The sequence below is a fragment of the Sapajus apella genome, unplaced genomic scaffold (genome assembly GCF_009761245.1).
Source record: "Sapajus apella isolate SASKATOON/1434 unplaced genomic scaffold, GSC_monkey_1.0 scaffold51, whole genome shotgun sequence".
NCBI lineage: Eukaryota > Metazoa > Chordata > Mammalia > Primates > Cebidae > Sapajus > Sapajus apella.
The window spans coordinates 16,629,280-16,643,978 of NW_022436991.1; the positions used below are offsets into that span (position 1 = coordinate 16,629,280).

The 14,699-nt window shown below is 47.3% G+C and overlaps 1 protein-coding gene across 1 annotated transcript in view; it reads right to left on the bottom strand.

Moving 5' to 3' along the window:
- Window positions 1–6,339, bottom strand: part of LOC116526716 (cytochrome c oxidase subunit 6A2, mitochondrial) — a 9,100-nt gene extending 2,761 nt beyond the window's left edge. Inside the window, exon 1 of the mRNA XM_032243316.1 lies at window positions 6,270–6,339. Within this exon, the coding sequence (XP_032099207.1) occupies window positions 6,270–6,303 (34 nt within the window). The 5' untranslated portion in view covers window positions 6,304–6,339. The remainder of the gene's footprint in view (window positions 1–6,269) is intronic.
- Between the last annotated feature and the right edge of the window lie 8,360 nt (window positions 6,340–14,699).

A 14,699-nucleotide genomic window follows, 5' to 3' on the forward strand; every position in this document is an offset into this window, starting at 1 on the left:
AAAAAAGAAAAAGAAAAAAGAAAAAAAAAAAAGAGGAAAAGGTTCTAGGCTTCTTTTCTTCCCTAAAAAGGTCCCTCAGAGTTTTGCTGGTTGTTGCCAAACAATTCCCTGGAAATTTCCATTCCTTTGTTCTCAGCTTGGGACCTCTCACAGAGTTTTCTTGCTGGGACCTGGAAAATGGCCTGAGGGCTGTTGTAGCAAGAGCGGCGGGGAACAAACTTCTCGGACACCGAACTGTGGAAAGAGATGGCTTTTTATTTGGCCAGGAGCTGTGGGAGGTCTACAGCCTCATTCACTGAGCTCCCCAAACTTCAGCTTCTCACCCCTTTTATAGGCTTATGACGCTAAAGGGGAAACTGAGGCAGAACTATGTCATTGTCATTTGCTGGACGTCTGACTTTACAATCTTTTGGCTTCATTGATTTGCTAATTCAGCAAGGGAGGGGGGCTTACAGAGACAAAAGCAACAAGCTGTTTGTTGGCAGAGGTGTTTCCAGGAGGGTTCCTGGTCTGTGGAGTTGTGGGGGCATGAACCAGTGCCTAGCTTCAGCTTGCAGAGATAGCATTCATTTGCAGCTTTTTCAAGGTTAACAGATAGCAGAGATGCTCGGAACTAAAGAGGGAGTCATTTTCCCAGCTCTTTGGTATTTTTTTCTTCTTCTTCACTCTCCTTCCCATCTGGAAGTGGGGGGGAAGGAGGTGGTCTCTCCTCTCACTGTCACCATCACAAGGTGCACCTGCCCAGGTACCCAGAGACCGCCAGTCAGGTGGTCTGTGCTTTTCTGGGCTCGTCACCGTCCTACCTCTCTACTCTCTAGAGGGCATGCAGAGCTCTCTTCCAGGCTGTGTACTCACCAGTTTCTGTAAGTTCTCACTCACGCAGTTCATTAACCCGGCTCCTGCCAACGCTTTCAGTTTCTAGAGGTTTAATTTTTTTTCTCTGCTTTAGGCAGAGGGAAGAACAAACTCACCAGGGGCTAAATAAACCCCAGATGGCAGCATCTCAGCCTATTTTCAGATATATCTCAGCTGTCTGTGTAGGGGGTGGAAGCATGACTCAGGGTCAGTTTCTCCATATTTTCTAAAGCAAAGATCGATTACAACATGTGAGCCACTAAGTATAAATGTTTATGGGGACCCTAGGGACAGCGTGTTTGAAATTGGAATTTTCCTGGGAAAAGGGCTGTATGGTGATACAGGACGTTAGCTAGAACAAACAGGTAGAGTTGCAGCTCAGATGGCATGGGGTGGGGCCCAGGGGCATAGACTGTTAACTTGTTTGGAGCTTGCGCTCCTCTGCCCCTGGGAGGGGCCAGTGGCTTGTAATAGTGGATGTCTACAGTTTTGTGTCATATGCCCATTTTTTTTTCTGATATTGACATGCCCCCTACCCTACTTTTTCTCAGTTCACAGTTCAGGTGGGGTTGAATTCCTCCTCTAGCTCCAAGAAGGGCCACATGACCCAGGCCTAGCCAACCAGAGTATTCTATTCTCCAGGCTATAGTGATTTTTTTTTTTTTTTTTTTTTGAGACAGAGTCTCACTCTGTCCCCCAGGCTGGAGTGTAGTGGCATGATCTTGGCTCACTACAACTTCTGCCTCAGCCTCCCAAGTAGCTGGGATTACAGGTGCACACCACCATGCCTGGCTACTTTTTTGTTTTTAGTAGAGATGGGGTTTACTATATTGGCCAGGCTGGTCTCAAACTTCTGATCTCAAGGGATCTGCCTGCCTCAGCCTCCCAAAGTGCTGAGATTACAGGCATAAGGCACTGCACCCAGCCGTAGTGATTTTTTGTGTGTTTTGTTTTGAGACAAGGTCTGGCTCTGTCTCCCAGGCTGGAGTGCAGTGGTGTGTTCATAGCTCACTGCAGCCTCAACCTCCTGGGCTCAAGCAATCCTCCTATGTCAGCCTCCCATGTAGCTGGGATTATAGGCACACACCACTGTGCTCCACTAATTTTTTATTTTTTGTAGAGGTGGGGGTCTCACTGCTTTGCCCAGGCTGGAATGATTGTTGTAGGGAGAGGCACAAGTTCATGAGTCCCAATTTTCAGGCCTTTTTCTTGGCCTATTGAGACACAATTGTACTTCATCTGGGCTTGGAACTGCTGGAGCCTCAGGCTGGGGCCTTCAATTGAAGCCAATATTGAAGCCATTTTCAGAGCGGACCTGAAAGATGAGAGATCTAGCCTTGTTAATATTATGTGAACCTGAGTCAACATATACCAGAATTGAGAAACAGCTGAACCCTAAGACTTTTCAGTTATGTGAAATAACAAATCCCCTATTTGTAAAAGCCAGCTTGAAATTGGGTTTTAAATCCTAATTTACTATTGAACATTTTATGTGAAGCTGCAGCACATCTCTCAACTTTTACCAGCACATTTCAGATTTCTGTTCTCCTATACCGTGATCCATGTTTTATTGAAGTTTTGGGGCTTCTTTTGTAGAAATGATAGAAATGTCTTTAATAAACATTCTGGAGTATGTATGGCTTTAATGAATTAAACCTAATGGGCACTTGATATGAAGGAATTTAATATTTGTTGAAATGAAGTGAGACAAATAAATTACACACTGAGATACTGCCCAGGTTGCTAAACGTTTAAAGGCTGAGGCTTGTAATTTTATTTTCTTCCATTTCCTAATAGTGTAGTGTGACACATCACAATATATCTCTACACTGTGACTTGATTTCTCCCGAATCTGTGTCTAATGCTGGGAGCCCTGAGGTTCTGGCTGAACCCATGACACCTGCACACATGTGCTTGGTTTGCCTCATGACTGAGTCACTCGAGCCAAGACTGCAAACAGGACAGAGTTTGAAGCTGCTGCTCCCGTGGGAGGCCTTTATCTCATATCCTACGAGAACAGGACCAGTAGGCCAGCTGGTCTATAAACAGCCCCTAAAATGGTAACCTATTAATCTCAAATACTTGTTTTGAGACAAGAGTCTCACTGTGTTGCCCAGGCTAGAGTGCAGTGGTGTGATCTCAGCTCACTGAAGCCTCAGTAGTTGGAATTCTAGATGCCTGCCACCATGCCCGGCTAATTTCTGCATTATTAGTAGAGACGGGGTTTCACCATGTTGGCCAGGCTGGTCTTGAACTGCTGACCTCAGGTGATCCACCCACCTGAGCCTCCCAAGGTGCTGGGATTGCAGGTGTGAGCCACTGTGCCTAGCCATAATCTCAGATATTTTCCAAACCAGTATCTTGCCACCAGTAAATGCTGATTATTGAAAATATACTCAAAAGCCTTTCTGTCCTATGACTGATGCTGCTGAAAATTTGATGTGACCATCTTAGCAATTTGTGGTAATCTCATTTCTACAAATGTATGGAGGTGATGCACCAGACCCAAGTCAACAACACTGTTTTTAGTTGCTTTTCTCTGTTACTGCTATAGAAATAACCATGGAATCATTGAATGACAGGCACAATAACCAGGAAGACATAGATTGGGTGGGGTCACCTTAACAGTCACCTTGGCTAACTTTCTATGTGTGTCCACGTTGTATCTTGGGAGGACAACAAGGATGAAAGAAATCCAAGTTTTAGCATAAAACACTTGAGTGCTGGAAGTGGTTCCTTCACTTAAGCAATATTTACTGAGTGCCCACTGTAAGCCAGGACCTGCACCAGGGTCTCTGCTCTTGTGGACCTCACAGATTGCTGGAGAGACAGACAGGTTACCAGACAGACATGCCCTATGTTCTCAATGCCACTGGAGTAGTTACCACATCAGGTGTGACATGAGAGGTGAGGCAGGCTCTCTGGAAGTGGGGCTCACATAAATGAGTAAGGCAAATTTGGGAGACAGAAAAGAGGAAAGGTCATTTTGGGCAGTGGAAGGAAATAAATCAAGTGCAAAGGCACAGAGGTACAGGAGGCCCTAGCCAGCAAAGGCACAAAGGTCGGGTAAAGTCCAATGGAGAAGCATGTGTGGCACGCTGAAGCATTTGAACCCTGTTCTGTAGGCCCTGCTGGGATTGGGGAGGGGGTGGGGGAGTGGCAGGCAGGAGATGCTTTCAGGCAGGAGACTGACGTCAGATTCAGTGTTGGAGTCTGGAGCCTGGGGGAGGAATCTGTAATAACTGGTAGGTTCTATGGATGATCAACCAGAATGCAGAGGCAGGAAGTAGGGGAGACTGGCTAAGAGTCTTCTGCAATAGTCCAGGCTTATGATGACAAGGACTTGCACCTCTGGGACAGCACAAGCAACAGAGGGCACAGGGTGCCATCAAAAACTTTTGAGGTAGAACAAGTAGACGGCGGTGCCCAATACTACTTGGGTTGAGAGAAAGAGGCATCAAGGACTGGGGTAACAAGCTTGGAAACTGAACAGGTAATGCTACCACGGACTTGCATGCAGTTTAAATTCTCATAAACTTTTTTTTCTCACTCTAATGGCACATCGTTAAGACAATCAACAAACACTTTTAAAAACACTTCTTTAAAAAGCACTAGAGAGGCTTGGTGCAGTGGCTCATGCCTGTAATCCCATCACTTTGGGAGGCTGAGACAGGCGGCTCACCTGAGGTCAGGAGTTCAAGACCAGCCTGGCCAACATGGTCAAACCTCGTCTCTACTAATACAAAAATTAGCCGGGTGGGGTGGTGCACACCTGTAATCCCAGCTACTCCAGAGGCTGAGGCAGGAGAATCGTTTGAAACTGGGAGGCAGGGGTTGCACTGAGCAGAAATCAGGCCACTGCACTGCAGCCTGGGCGACAGAGCAAGACTTCATCTCCAAAAAAAAAAAGAGAAATAATATTAATCACTAATATTAAGACAACACAATATTATCCTTGTCCACACCAGGAATATACCTTGTATATTATTATTACTTCGATAGCTTTGCCTACTACCTACCTAAATCCTTTTGTTATTTTAGTTTTTTTAAGAGACAGGGTCTCACTCTGTCGCCCATGTTGGGGTCCAATGGCCTGATTATAGCTTACTGCAGCCTTGAACTCTCGGGCTCAAGCAATGCTTTCTCCTCACCCTCCTGAGTAGCTGGGACTACAGGCCAGCGCCACCACACCAGCTCATTTTATTTTTCACAGACGGGGTCTCGCTTGCTGCCCAGGCTGATCTCTTTGAGCTCAAGCTATCCTCCCACCTCGGTCTCCCTAAAGTGCTGGGATTACAGGAGTGAGTCACTGCCCCCAGCCTCACCTGCCTAAATGCCTTAATGTTTAGGGGAAAGGAGCAAGAATAATTCAGGGGAAAAAAACAAAATAGCCCGCAGCACTTCTGAGGAAGATCTGCGGTACAGAAAAGCCGTCCTGAGCGGTCTGTGTGGAGGGGAGGGAGTGCATTTTGGACCCAGTCCCCCGGGAGCTACAACTCTCCCACCCAATGCTGCAGCACGCTGGTTCTTGGGTGTCTGGCCAGGTTGGACCTACCGCTGGAGGCCTTCCTACACTGAAGACACTGGTAGGGCTCCTCTCCAGTGTGGGTTTGAGGGCGGCACGGCAGAGGAGCTTGGCTCTGTCGCCGAATCCTGGCCCAGCCTTGCTGAGCGGTGGGGCCGCTCTATGCTGCAAGGCCTCCCGGTCTGGCTCAGGGCAGCCTGGGGCCTGAACCGCCTCCCGCGAGTCCCGTCCCGCACTCGCACAGCTTCTGGGCCCCATCGCCTTCCCCTGCTGAGCTACCGGCTGGGTGGCTGGCGGCACCTGGGTAACTTCCAGGCCTCCCGGAGGCACTGAGGGCTGGAAACCGCCAATCCCGGGGTGCACGTGCTGGGCAGCCGCGGCCGCCCTCGCAGGAGATTGGAGGATGGTGAGCCGCACGGGCGGCGGAGGTGCTGGCCCGACCCTTCCCTCCTGATAACACCGACGTGCGTGCCGGGTTCACAGAGCGCCCCACCAAGCCTCGCCGGGAGCGGGGTCGAGGGGCTCGGCGGAGGCGCGCGTTCAGAGGCGAAGGCGCTGGGATCCGGCTGCGGCCCTTCTCTCTCTTTTCTTCTGACAACGGAGTCTCGCTCTGTTGCCCAGGTTGGAGTGCAGAGCGAGATCTCGGTTCACTACAACCTCCGCCTCCCGGATTCAAGCGATTCTCCTGCCTCAGCCTCCCAAGTAGCTGGAACCACAGGCGTCGTCCACCACACCCAGCTAATTTTTGTATTTTTAGTAGAGATGGGGTTTCGCTATGTTGGATAGGCTGGTCTCGAACTCCTGACCTCGTGATCCGCCCGCCTCGGCCTCCCAAAGTGCTGGATTACAAGCGTGAGCCACTGCGCCCGGCCCCTTCGCTTGCTCTTACCCGGTGAGGTCCCGTGCCCGCGTGCCTCTAGCATGACACTTGGGCGTGAGGCCGAGCCGGTAGCGCCCCTGCACAGCGAACGGCCCCGGAAAGACACCGCGGCTCGGAAAGCCGCCGGGCGCGCAGTTCCGGAAAGAGGACGCGGCGAGGGCCCGGCCGCCGCGGGGCCTGCCGGGAAATGTGGTCCCCACAAGGGACCCTGGGAGCTGGAGGCGCCCCGGCCCGGCGTCCTGAACCCACGCCCCTGGACTAAGATGCCGGGGGTCCCGGGCGCCCTCCATAGCTTCAGTCATGGGGCGCTCTGTATCCAGCCCGCCCGGCTTGTCTCTCGCTTCCCCCAAATACTGCCCCTACCTGTCCCCTGGCCCTCACCAAGACGAGGTGAAACGGCTGAGGCAGGGAAGACACCACAGTCGCCTAAGAACCTACTCCTCAAAGAAAAACAAAACAAAACAAAAAAACCGACTCCTCCACTTCCAGATCCGGCTGAGGGAGTCTACGCCATACACATGCGCACGCTCCGGCCCCGCCTGTCCTGCCCTCTGCGCCGGACGTGCGCCTCGCAGGTGAACCGAGGGAAGGGAATGACGGCGCGACGGCGACCCCTAGGGGCGGGAGGAGGCGCGAGGAGCCGGGGCGGGGAAGCGCCATGGTGCGGGTTGAAGCGGGACATTGGGTCACTGCACTGGGATTAGGGTAGGGCGAATGAGCCACTGGTCCTCTAGCACGGAATTTAAGTAGGCACCCCAAAATTTAGTAATCAGCATAAACAGGCTAGGCGCGGTGGCTCACGCCTGTAAGCCCAGCACTTTGGGAGGGCGCGGCTATGGATCACTTGAGGTCAGGAGTTCGAGACCAGCCTGGCCAAGATGGTAAAACCCCGTCTCTGCAAAAAATACAAAACTTAGCCGGGCGTGATGGCGTGTGCCTGCAGTCCCAGCTACTAGGGAGGCTGAGGGTGGAGGATAGCTTGAACCCAGGAGGCGGAGGTTGCAGTGAGCTGAGACTGCACCACTGCACTCCTGCCTGGGCAAAAGAGTGAGACCTTGTCTCAAAAAAAAAGACAATGAAGATAAGGAACATTTTAATGAAATGGAATATTTTAATGAAATAGTTTAAAAATCAAAACGAATGCAGAAATATCCATGATGAACAATATCCACACTTTAAATAAAGACAGGATGCTACCTCTGCTTTTGTCACGCTACCTCACCTACCTCACTCTAATTCCGGCTCTGGTTCCACTAAAACGTTATTTATATAAAAGCAGGTGGCTGGCATGGGTCATAGTTTCTGATTTTTAAACGTTGTATTTTTATGTTATTTATCTTGATTGTTGAATATTTTGATGCTCTCTGAAATTCTGCACAAGGGACTAGTGCCTCACTCATCTTACCAGGTCCTGCCTCTGCTGAATCCCCTTGGCAAAAACTACAAAAGGCAAAATAAAGAAACACATTGGTAACCACATCTCTGCTCTGGCACCAGGAAGGGGACCACAAAATGGAGAGGACCCTGATTATGGTCTGAGTTCTGCCACCAGCTGCCGAGAGACTTTGGGCTATGCACACACACCCCAGCCTCAGTTGGCCCAGGGGTGTCCTAGAATGAGGTCTGTGACTGAGTCAGGTTAAAGGAGAGTTTAAGGAGCAGGGCTGGGCTTCTAAATGGGTGCTAAGTGGCTGAGTGCAGCGGCTTACACTTGTAATCCCAGAACTTTGGGAGGCCAAGGTGGGAGGACTGCTTGAAGCGAGGAGTTCGAGACCCGCTTGGTCAACATGGCAAGGCCTTGTCTCTGCAAATAATAAAAAGACGCCTGATCCTTGTGGATCAGGCTAAGAGGCCATCGGGAGGTATTTCTGAACAAGAGGACACTAGAACTTAGTGGGTCCATCAGGTTCAGGCTTTCCTTGGTCTTCAGCTAATCACTTGTGTCCACCAATGAATCATCAACCCAAGATAACTAGACAAGAAGAGTGTCTGGGAATTATGATGTAATGTGTGGACAAGGTGAAGAAGGGGCTGATGGTGGAGTAAGGAATTGTCCCAAAACCCCAGATGTTAGATCTAGATGATGTGGCAGTTTCTGTAACTATGTAAAGTAGTTGGGCTGGAATTTCAGGGTCACATGGTTGAGAGGAGAAGAGGCTGGATAATGGTCCTCTTCCCCATTTGGCAGAACCTCATCTGGACACCACTCCTCATACGCCTCTCATAAGGACTTGAGGGCACTTGTTCTTCATGCTTAGTGAAGTTTCACTATTCTGAAATTTTCAGTTTCACCAAGCTTCTGACCCAGGCCTCTGAGCAATGGTTCAGAGGAGGCTGAGGCCAGAAGATGACCTGGGCTCAGGAGTTCCAGACCAGCCTGGGCAACATAGTGAGACCCCATCTCTAAAAAAAAAAAATTTTTTTTTAATTAGTTGGGCATGGTGGTGCATGCCTGCAGTCCCAGCTACTTGGGAGGCGCAGGTGGGAGGATCACTTGAGCCCAGGAGGTGGAGGCTGCAGTGAGCCGTGGTTGTGGTACTGCACTCCAGCCTGGGTGACAGAGCATACCCTATGTCAAAACTAAACACAACAACCTAGAAAATACCTCCAATTGGTTTGAACAATAAGATGATTTGTTGGCTCACATAACTGGAGGCAGGGTGGTTTCAGAGTTAATTAATTCAGTGGCTCCACAATATTATCAAGACCCAGGGTCTGGTTGGCATGGTGGCTCATGCCTGTAATCTTAGCACTTTGGGAGGCCAAGATGGGTGGATCACCTGAGGTCTGGAGTTCGAGACCAGACTGGCCAGCATTTTGAAACCCTCATCTCTACTAAAAATACAAAAATTAGCTGGGCATGGTGGCATGCTCCTATAATCCCAGCTACTAAGGAGGCTGAGGCAGAAGAATCGCTTGAACCTGAGAGGCAGAGGTTGCAGCGAACCGAGATGGTGCCACTTCTCTCCAGCCTGGGCGAAAGAGCAAAATTCCGTCTCAAAAAAAAAAAAAAAAAAAAAAATATATATATATATATATATATATATATATATGTCCACCTTTATGCTCTTCTTTCATCAGTGTATTGAAATATCTTCTCAGTCTTGTCCCCTTGTGGTCACAGACAGCTACAACAATTCCAATCACATCCTCTTAAAACAATGCCCAAGGACTGGCAGAAAGGTCTCTCCTTAGTGTCCTCTCTCAAGAACACGGAAGACTTTCCCATAGGCTCCACTATTCCTCTCACATATCGTTGGCCAGAACTGCATCACATGTTGTTCTTAAACCAATCCCTGGCAAGGGGAATGGAATTTCCCTGGGTGACTTAGGTATTCATTTTGGTTACATGATTTATGTGAATACAGACCACAGGGCTAGCACATGGCTTCCCACTGTACATTGCTGCACCAAATCTGAACCTGTTTGCTCACTTTAGTTCCAAGAAAGCAGATCCTGTGGTGTCAACAAATTCATCAAGAAGCAAAGATATTTTATCAACCAGGATTATTCTTCTTGGAGAAGCAGATTTGTCCCATAATCATAAGAACTTTTTTCATCCCAAAGTCATACGATTTTTAGACTGGAAGGAATCTCAGAATTCTGGGAAGTTTAAAAAATTGTTTTAAATGAGGACTCCAACCTTCCTCCAACCTTCCTGGGCTCCGTGGGTGAGTCTAAGTCAAAATTTCTATCACTAGGTCAAAGTATATTATATACAGCCGGGTGTGGTGGCTCACACCTGTAATCCCAGCACTCTGGGAAGCTGAGGCAGATGGATTGCTTGAGGTCAGGAGTCTGAGATGAGTCTGGCTAACGTGGAAAAACCCCATCTCTACTAAAAATACAAAAATTAGCTGGCCATGGTGGTGCCTGTGTGTAATCCCAGCTACTTGGGAGGCTGAGGCAGGAGAATCGCCTGAACCCAGGAGGTGGAGGTTGCAGTGAGCCAAGATCAGGCCACTGCACTCCAGCCTGGGTGACAAAGAGAGACCCTGTCTCAAAAACAAACAAACAACAAAATAAAACAAAAAAACCCAAAGTATATTATACTCATACTCTCTGGGTTTGATTCCTGGTTCCGCCAGTTAATAGCTGTGGGAGTTTGGGCAGTTTGGTGAAACTAATCTTCGTACCTCAATTTCTTTATCTGTAACATGGCAATAATAACAGCACCCACCTCATAAGTTGCTGGGAAGATTCAAGGAGATAGGCCACGTGAAGAGCTTAGCACCATGTCTGGCACATGTTAAGTGTTGAGTGAATGTCAGTCAGTTGGTAGCTATGGCAGTTATCTGCTGAGATAGTTCCCAGTGATCCTACTGGTGTTCACACCCTTGTTAGTCTCATACCACAGTGCACAAGGGTTGGTCTATGTGACCTATAGAATACTATAGAAGGAGTTACTTATAATTTCTTTTTTGAGACAGAGTCTCGCTCTATCACTCGGCTCACTGCAACCTCCGCCTGCTGGGTTCAAGCGATTCTCATGCCTAAGTCTCCCAAGTAGCTGGGATTACACACACAGCCACCAAGCCTGGCTAATTTTGTACTTTTAGTAGAGATGAGGTTTCATCATTTTAACCAGGCTGGTCTTGAACTCCCTACCTTAGGTGATCCACCCACTTCGGCCTCCGAAAGTGCTGGGACTACAGGTGTGAGCTACCCTACCTGGCCGGAATTACTTATGATTTCTAAGATTAGGTTATAAAAGTCATGACAGTGAAAACATCCCAACTTATTCTGAGGCCAGTATTACCCTACTGTCAAAATCAGACAAAGACATCATAAGAAAATTATATATGTATAGTTTTCTGAATACAGCTAGTGCTCGACTTACAATCACGATTGGTTCCGACAGACCAGTCGTAACACGATTTGGTCGTAAGTTGAGTAGGCTATATGTACAGTTGAAATGGTGCACGCGGAGATGGTAGTGCTGCCGGAAGCTGGTCCGCACTGTCATACGCCCAGCTGGGCAACGTTTGTGCTGCCAGACACGGAGCAGTCGTGGCTAGCGATTGTGGTCGTAAAGTCGAATGATTGTAAGTTGCATAGGTCGTAAGTCGATCAATACCTGTATATATATATACATTCAGAAATACATATAAAGGATAACCAGGTGGGATTTATCCCAGGAATGCATGGTTAGTTTAACCTATGAAAATCAGTTAATACACTACATCAATAAAATAAAGGGAAAACATTACATTATGATTTCAATCGGTGTAAAAAAAGCATTTGACAAAATTCAGCACCCTTCATCCTAAAATACTCAACAAACTAGGAATAGAAGGAAACTCAATTAACGTGATAAAAGGCCTCTATGAAAAACTCACTGTCAACATCATACTCAGTGGTGAGAGAATAAAAGCTTTTCCTCTAAGATCAGGAACAAGAAAGGGATGCCCACTTTTGCCACATCTATTCAACCTTGTACTGGGAGTTCTCACCAGTTCTTGCCTGGAAGCTCTTGCCATGAGGCAAGGAAAAGAAATAAAAAGCAGGCAAATCAGAAAGGAAGAAGTAAAATATCTCCATTTACAGATGAGATGAATTTATAGAAAATCCTAAAGAATACATGAAAAAAACCTTGTTAGAGCTAATAAATTCTGCAAAGTTGCAGCAAACAAAATTAATACATGGAAATCAGTTGGGTTTTTATACTCAATATAGTCTATATTCTGGTGTAGTCTATTTTCTGCCACTATAACCATGCCACAGATTGGGTAATTTATAAAGGAAGGAGACAGAGTAAAACTCGGTCTCAAAAAAAACAAAGACCAAAAAAACAGAAAAAGAGGTGTAATTGACTCACATGACTTGGGAGACCTCAGGAAACTTACAAATCCTGGCAGAAGGTGAAGGGGAAGCAAGGCATGTCTTACATGGCAGCAGAAGAGAAAATCTCCTGAGAATTCTATCACAAGAATAGCAAGGGGGAAGTCCACCCCCATGATTCAGTCACTTCCCACCAGGCCACTCCCCCAACATGCGGGAATTACAATTGGAGACAAGGTTTGGGTGTGGACACAGAGCCAAACTATATCAGGCATGCAATCATGTGAGACATGAGACAGAGGAAGAAATGGTGCTGAATCTATCCTGTATCAGGAGCTCACCCCTGTGATAACTAACTCATTCCCATGATAATGGCATTAATCCATTCATGAGGACAGAACTTTCATGACCTAATCACCTCTTAAAGGCCCCTTCTCTTAATATTGTTACAATGGCAATTAAATTTCAACATGAGTTTCGGAGGGGACATTCAAACTATAGCACTCTCAATAAAAATTATACAATAGGTCAGGCGCGGTGGCTCATTCCTGTAATCCCAGCACTTTGGGAGGCCAAGGGGGGGCAGTTCACTTGAGGCCAAAAGTTCAAGACCAGCCTGGCCAACATGGCAAAACCCTGTCTCTATTAAAAATACAAAAATTAGCCAGGGATGGTGGCACACGCCTGTAATTCCAGCTACTCGAGAGGCCGAGGCAGGAGAATCACTTGAAACCAAGAGGCAGAGGTTGCAATGAGCCAAGATCATGCCACTGTACACCAACCTGGTGCCAGAGAGAGACTCCATCTCAAAAAAAAAAGTAAACTCAAATTGTATCATAGACCTAAATGTTAGAACTCTTAGAATCTTTCTAACTTTGAATTAAGCAATGCTTTCTTAGATATGACACCAAAAGCACAAACAACAACAACAAAAATACAGAAACTGAGCAATATCTAAATTAAAACCTCTTGTGCTTCATAGGACATTATTATTATTTTTTTCTTTCCGAACGCCAAGACTTCAAGGAGATTCATAGGACATTATTAAGAAAAGGAAAAGATAATCCACAGAGCAGGTGAAAATCTTTGCTAATCATATATCTGGTAGGGAATTTGTTCCTAGAATACATAAAGAACTACTGCAACTCAATGATAAAAAATAACAATAATAATCCAATTTAAAAATGGAATAAGACTGGGCGCAGTGGCTCATGCCTGTAATCCTAGCACTTTGGGAGGCTGGGGCAGGGAAATCACCTGAGGTCAGAAGTTTGAGGCCAACATGGTGAAACACTGTCTCTACTAAAAATCCAAAAATTAGCTGGGCGTGGTGGCAGGGGCCTGTAATCCCAGCTACTCTGGAGGCTGAGGCAGGAGAATCGCTTGAACCCAGGAGGTGGAGGTTGCAGTGAGCTGAGATGACACCACTGCACTCCAACCTGAGTGACAGAGTGAGACTCGACTCAAAAAAAAAAAAAAGTAAAAGCTGAAGAAAGACAGGTAATTAACAAGTTTTTGTGAGGATGTGGAGACTGGAACCCTCACACATGGCTGGTTGGAATGTAAAATCATACACTAACTTTGGAAAATAGTCTGGCAGTTCCTCAGATGTTGAAACATAGTTATATGATCCAGCAATGTTACTTCTAGATATGCAACCAAGAGAAATAAAAGCATATTCCAGGGCCGGGCGCGGTGGCTCACGCCTGTAATCCCAGCACTTTGGGAGGCCGAGGCGGGTGGATCACGAGGTCAAGAGCTCGAGACCATCCTGGTCAACATGGTGAAACCCCGTCTCTACTAAAAATACAAAAATTAGCTGGGCATGGTGGCGCGTGCCTGTAATCCCAGCTACTCAGGAGGCTGAGGCAGGAGAATTGCCTGAACCCAGGAGGCGGAGGTTGCGGTGAGCCGAGATCGCGCCATTGCACTCCAGCCTGGGTAACAAGAGCGAAACTCCGTCTCAAAAGAAAAAGAAAAAAAAAAAAAGCATATTCCACAAAAAACTTATGCATGAATATTCATAGCAGCATTATTCATAGTAGCCCCTAAGTGGACACAACCCGAATGTCTATCAACTGACAACTGAAGAAATAAAAGTGGCATATCCATGTCTTTGTTTTGTGCTGCATCACAGAATGCCTAAGTCTGGGTAATTTATACTGAATAGAGATTTCTTTCACTTCTGGGGGCTGGGAAGTCCAAGGTCAAGGGCCCTTCATCTGGTGAGGTCCTTCTTTCTGCCTCATCTCATGGCAGAAAGCAGAAGGGCAACACGGAGCAAGAGATGGGGTGGGGTGGAGGCAGAACCCATCCATTTATCAACTGTCCACTCCCTTGATAACTAACCTACTCACGCAATAATACCATTAATCTTTCATGAGGGAAGAGCCCACATGACCTAATCATATATACATATATATGTATTTGAGACGGAGTCTTGCTCTGTCACCCAGGCTGGAGTGCAGCGGCAGGATCTCGGCTCACTGCAACCTCTGCATCCTGGGTTCAAGCAATTCTCCTGCCTCAGCCTCCTGAGTAGCTAGGATTACAAGTATTGATCGACTTACCACCTATGCAACTTACCTATGCAAATTATTCAACTTTATGACCACAATCGCTAGCCACGACTGCTCCGCATCTGGCAGTGCAAACGTT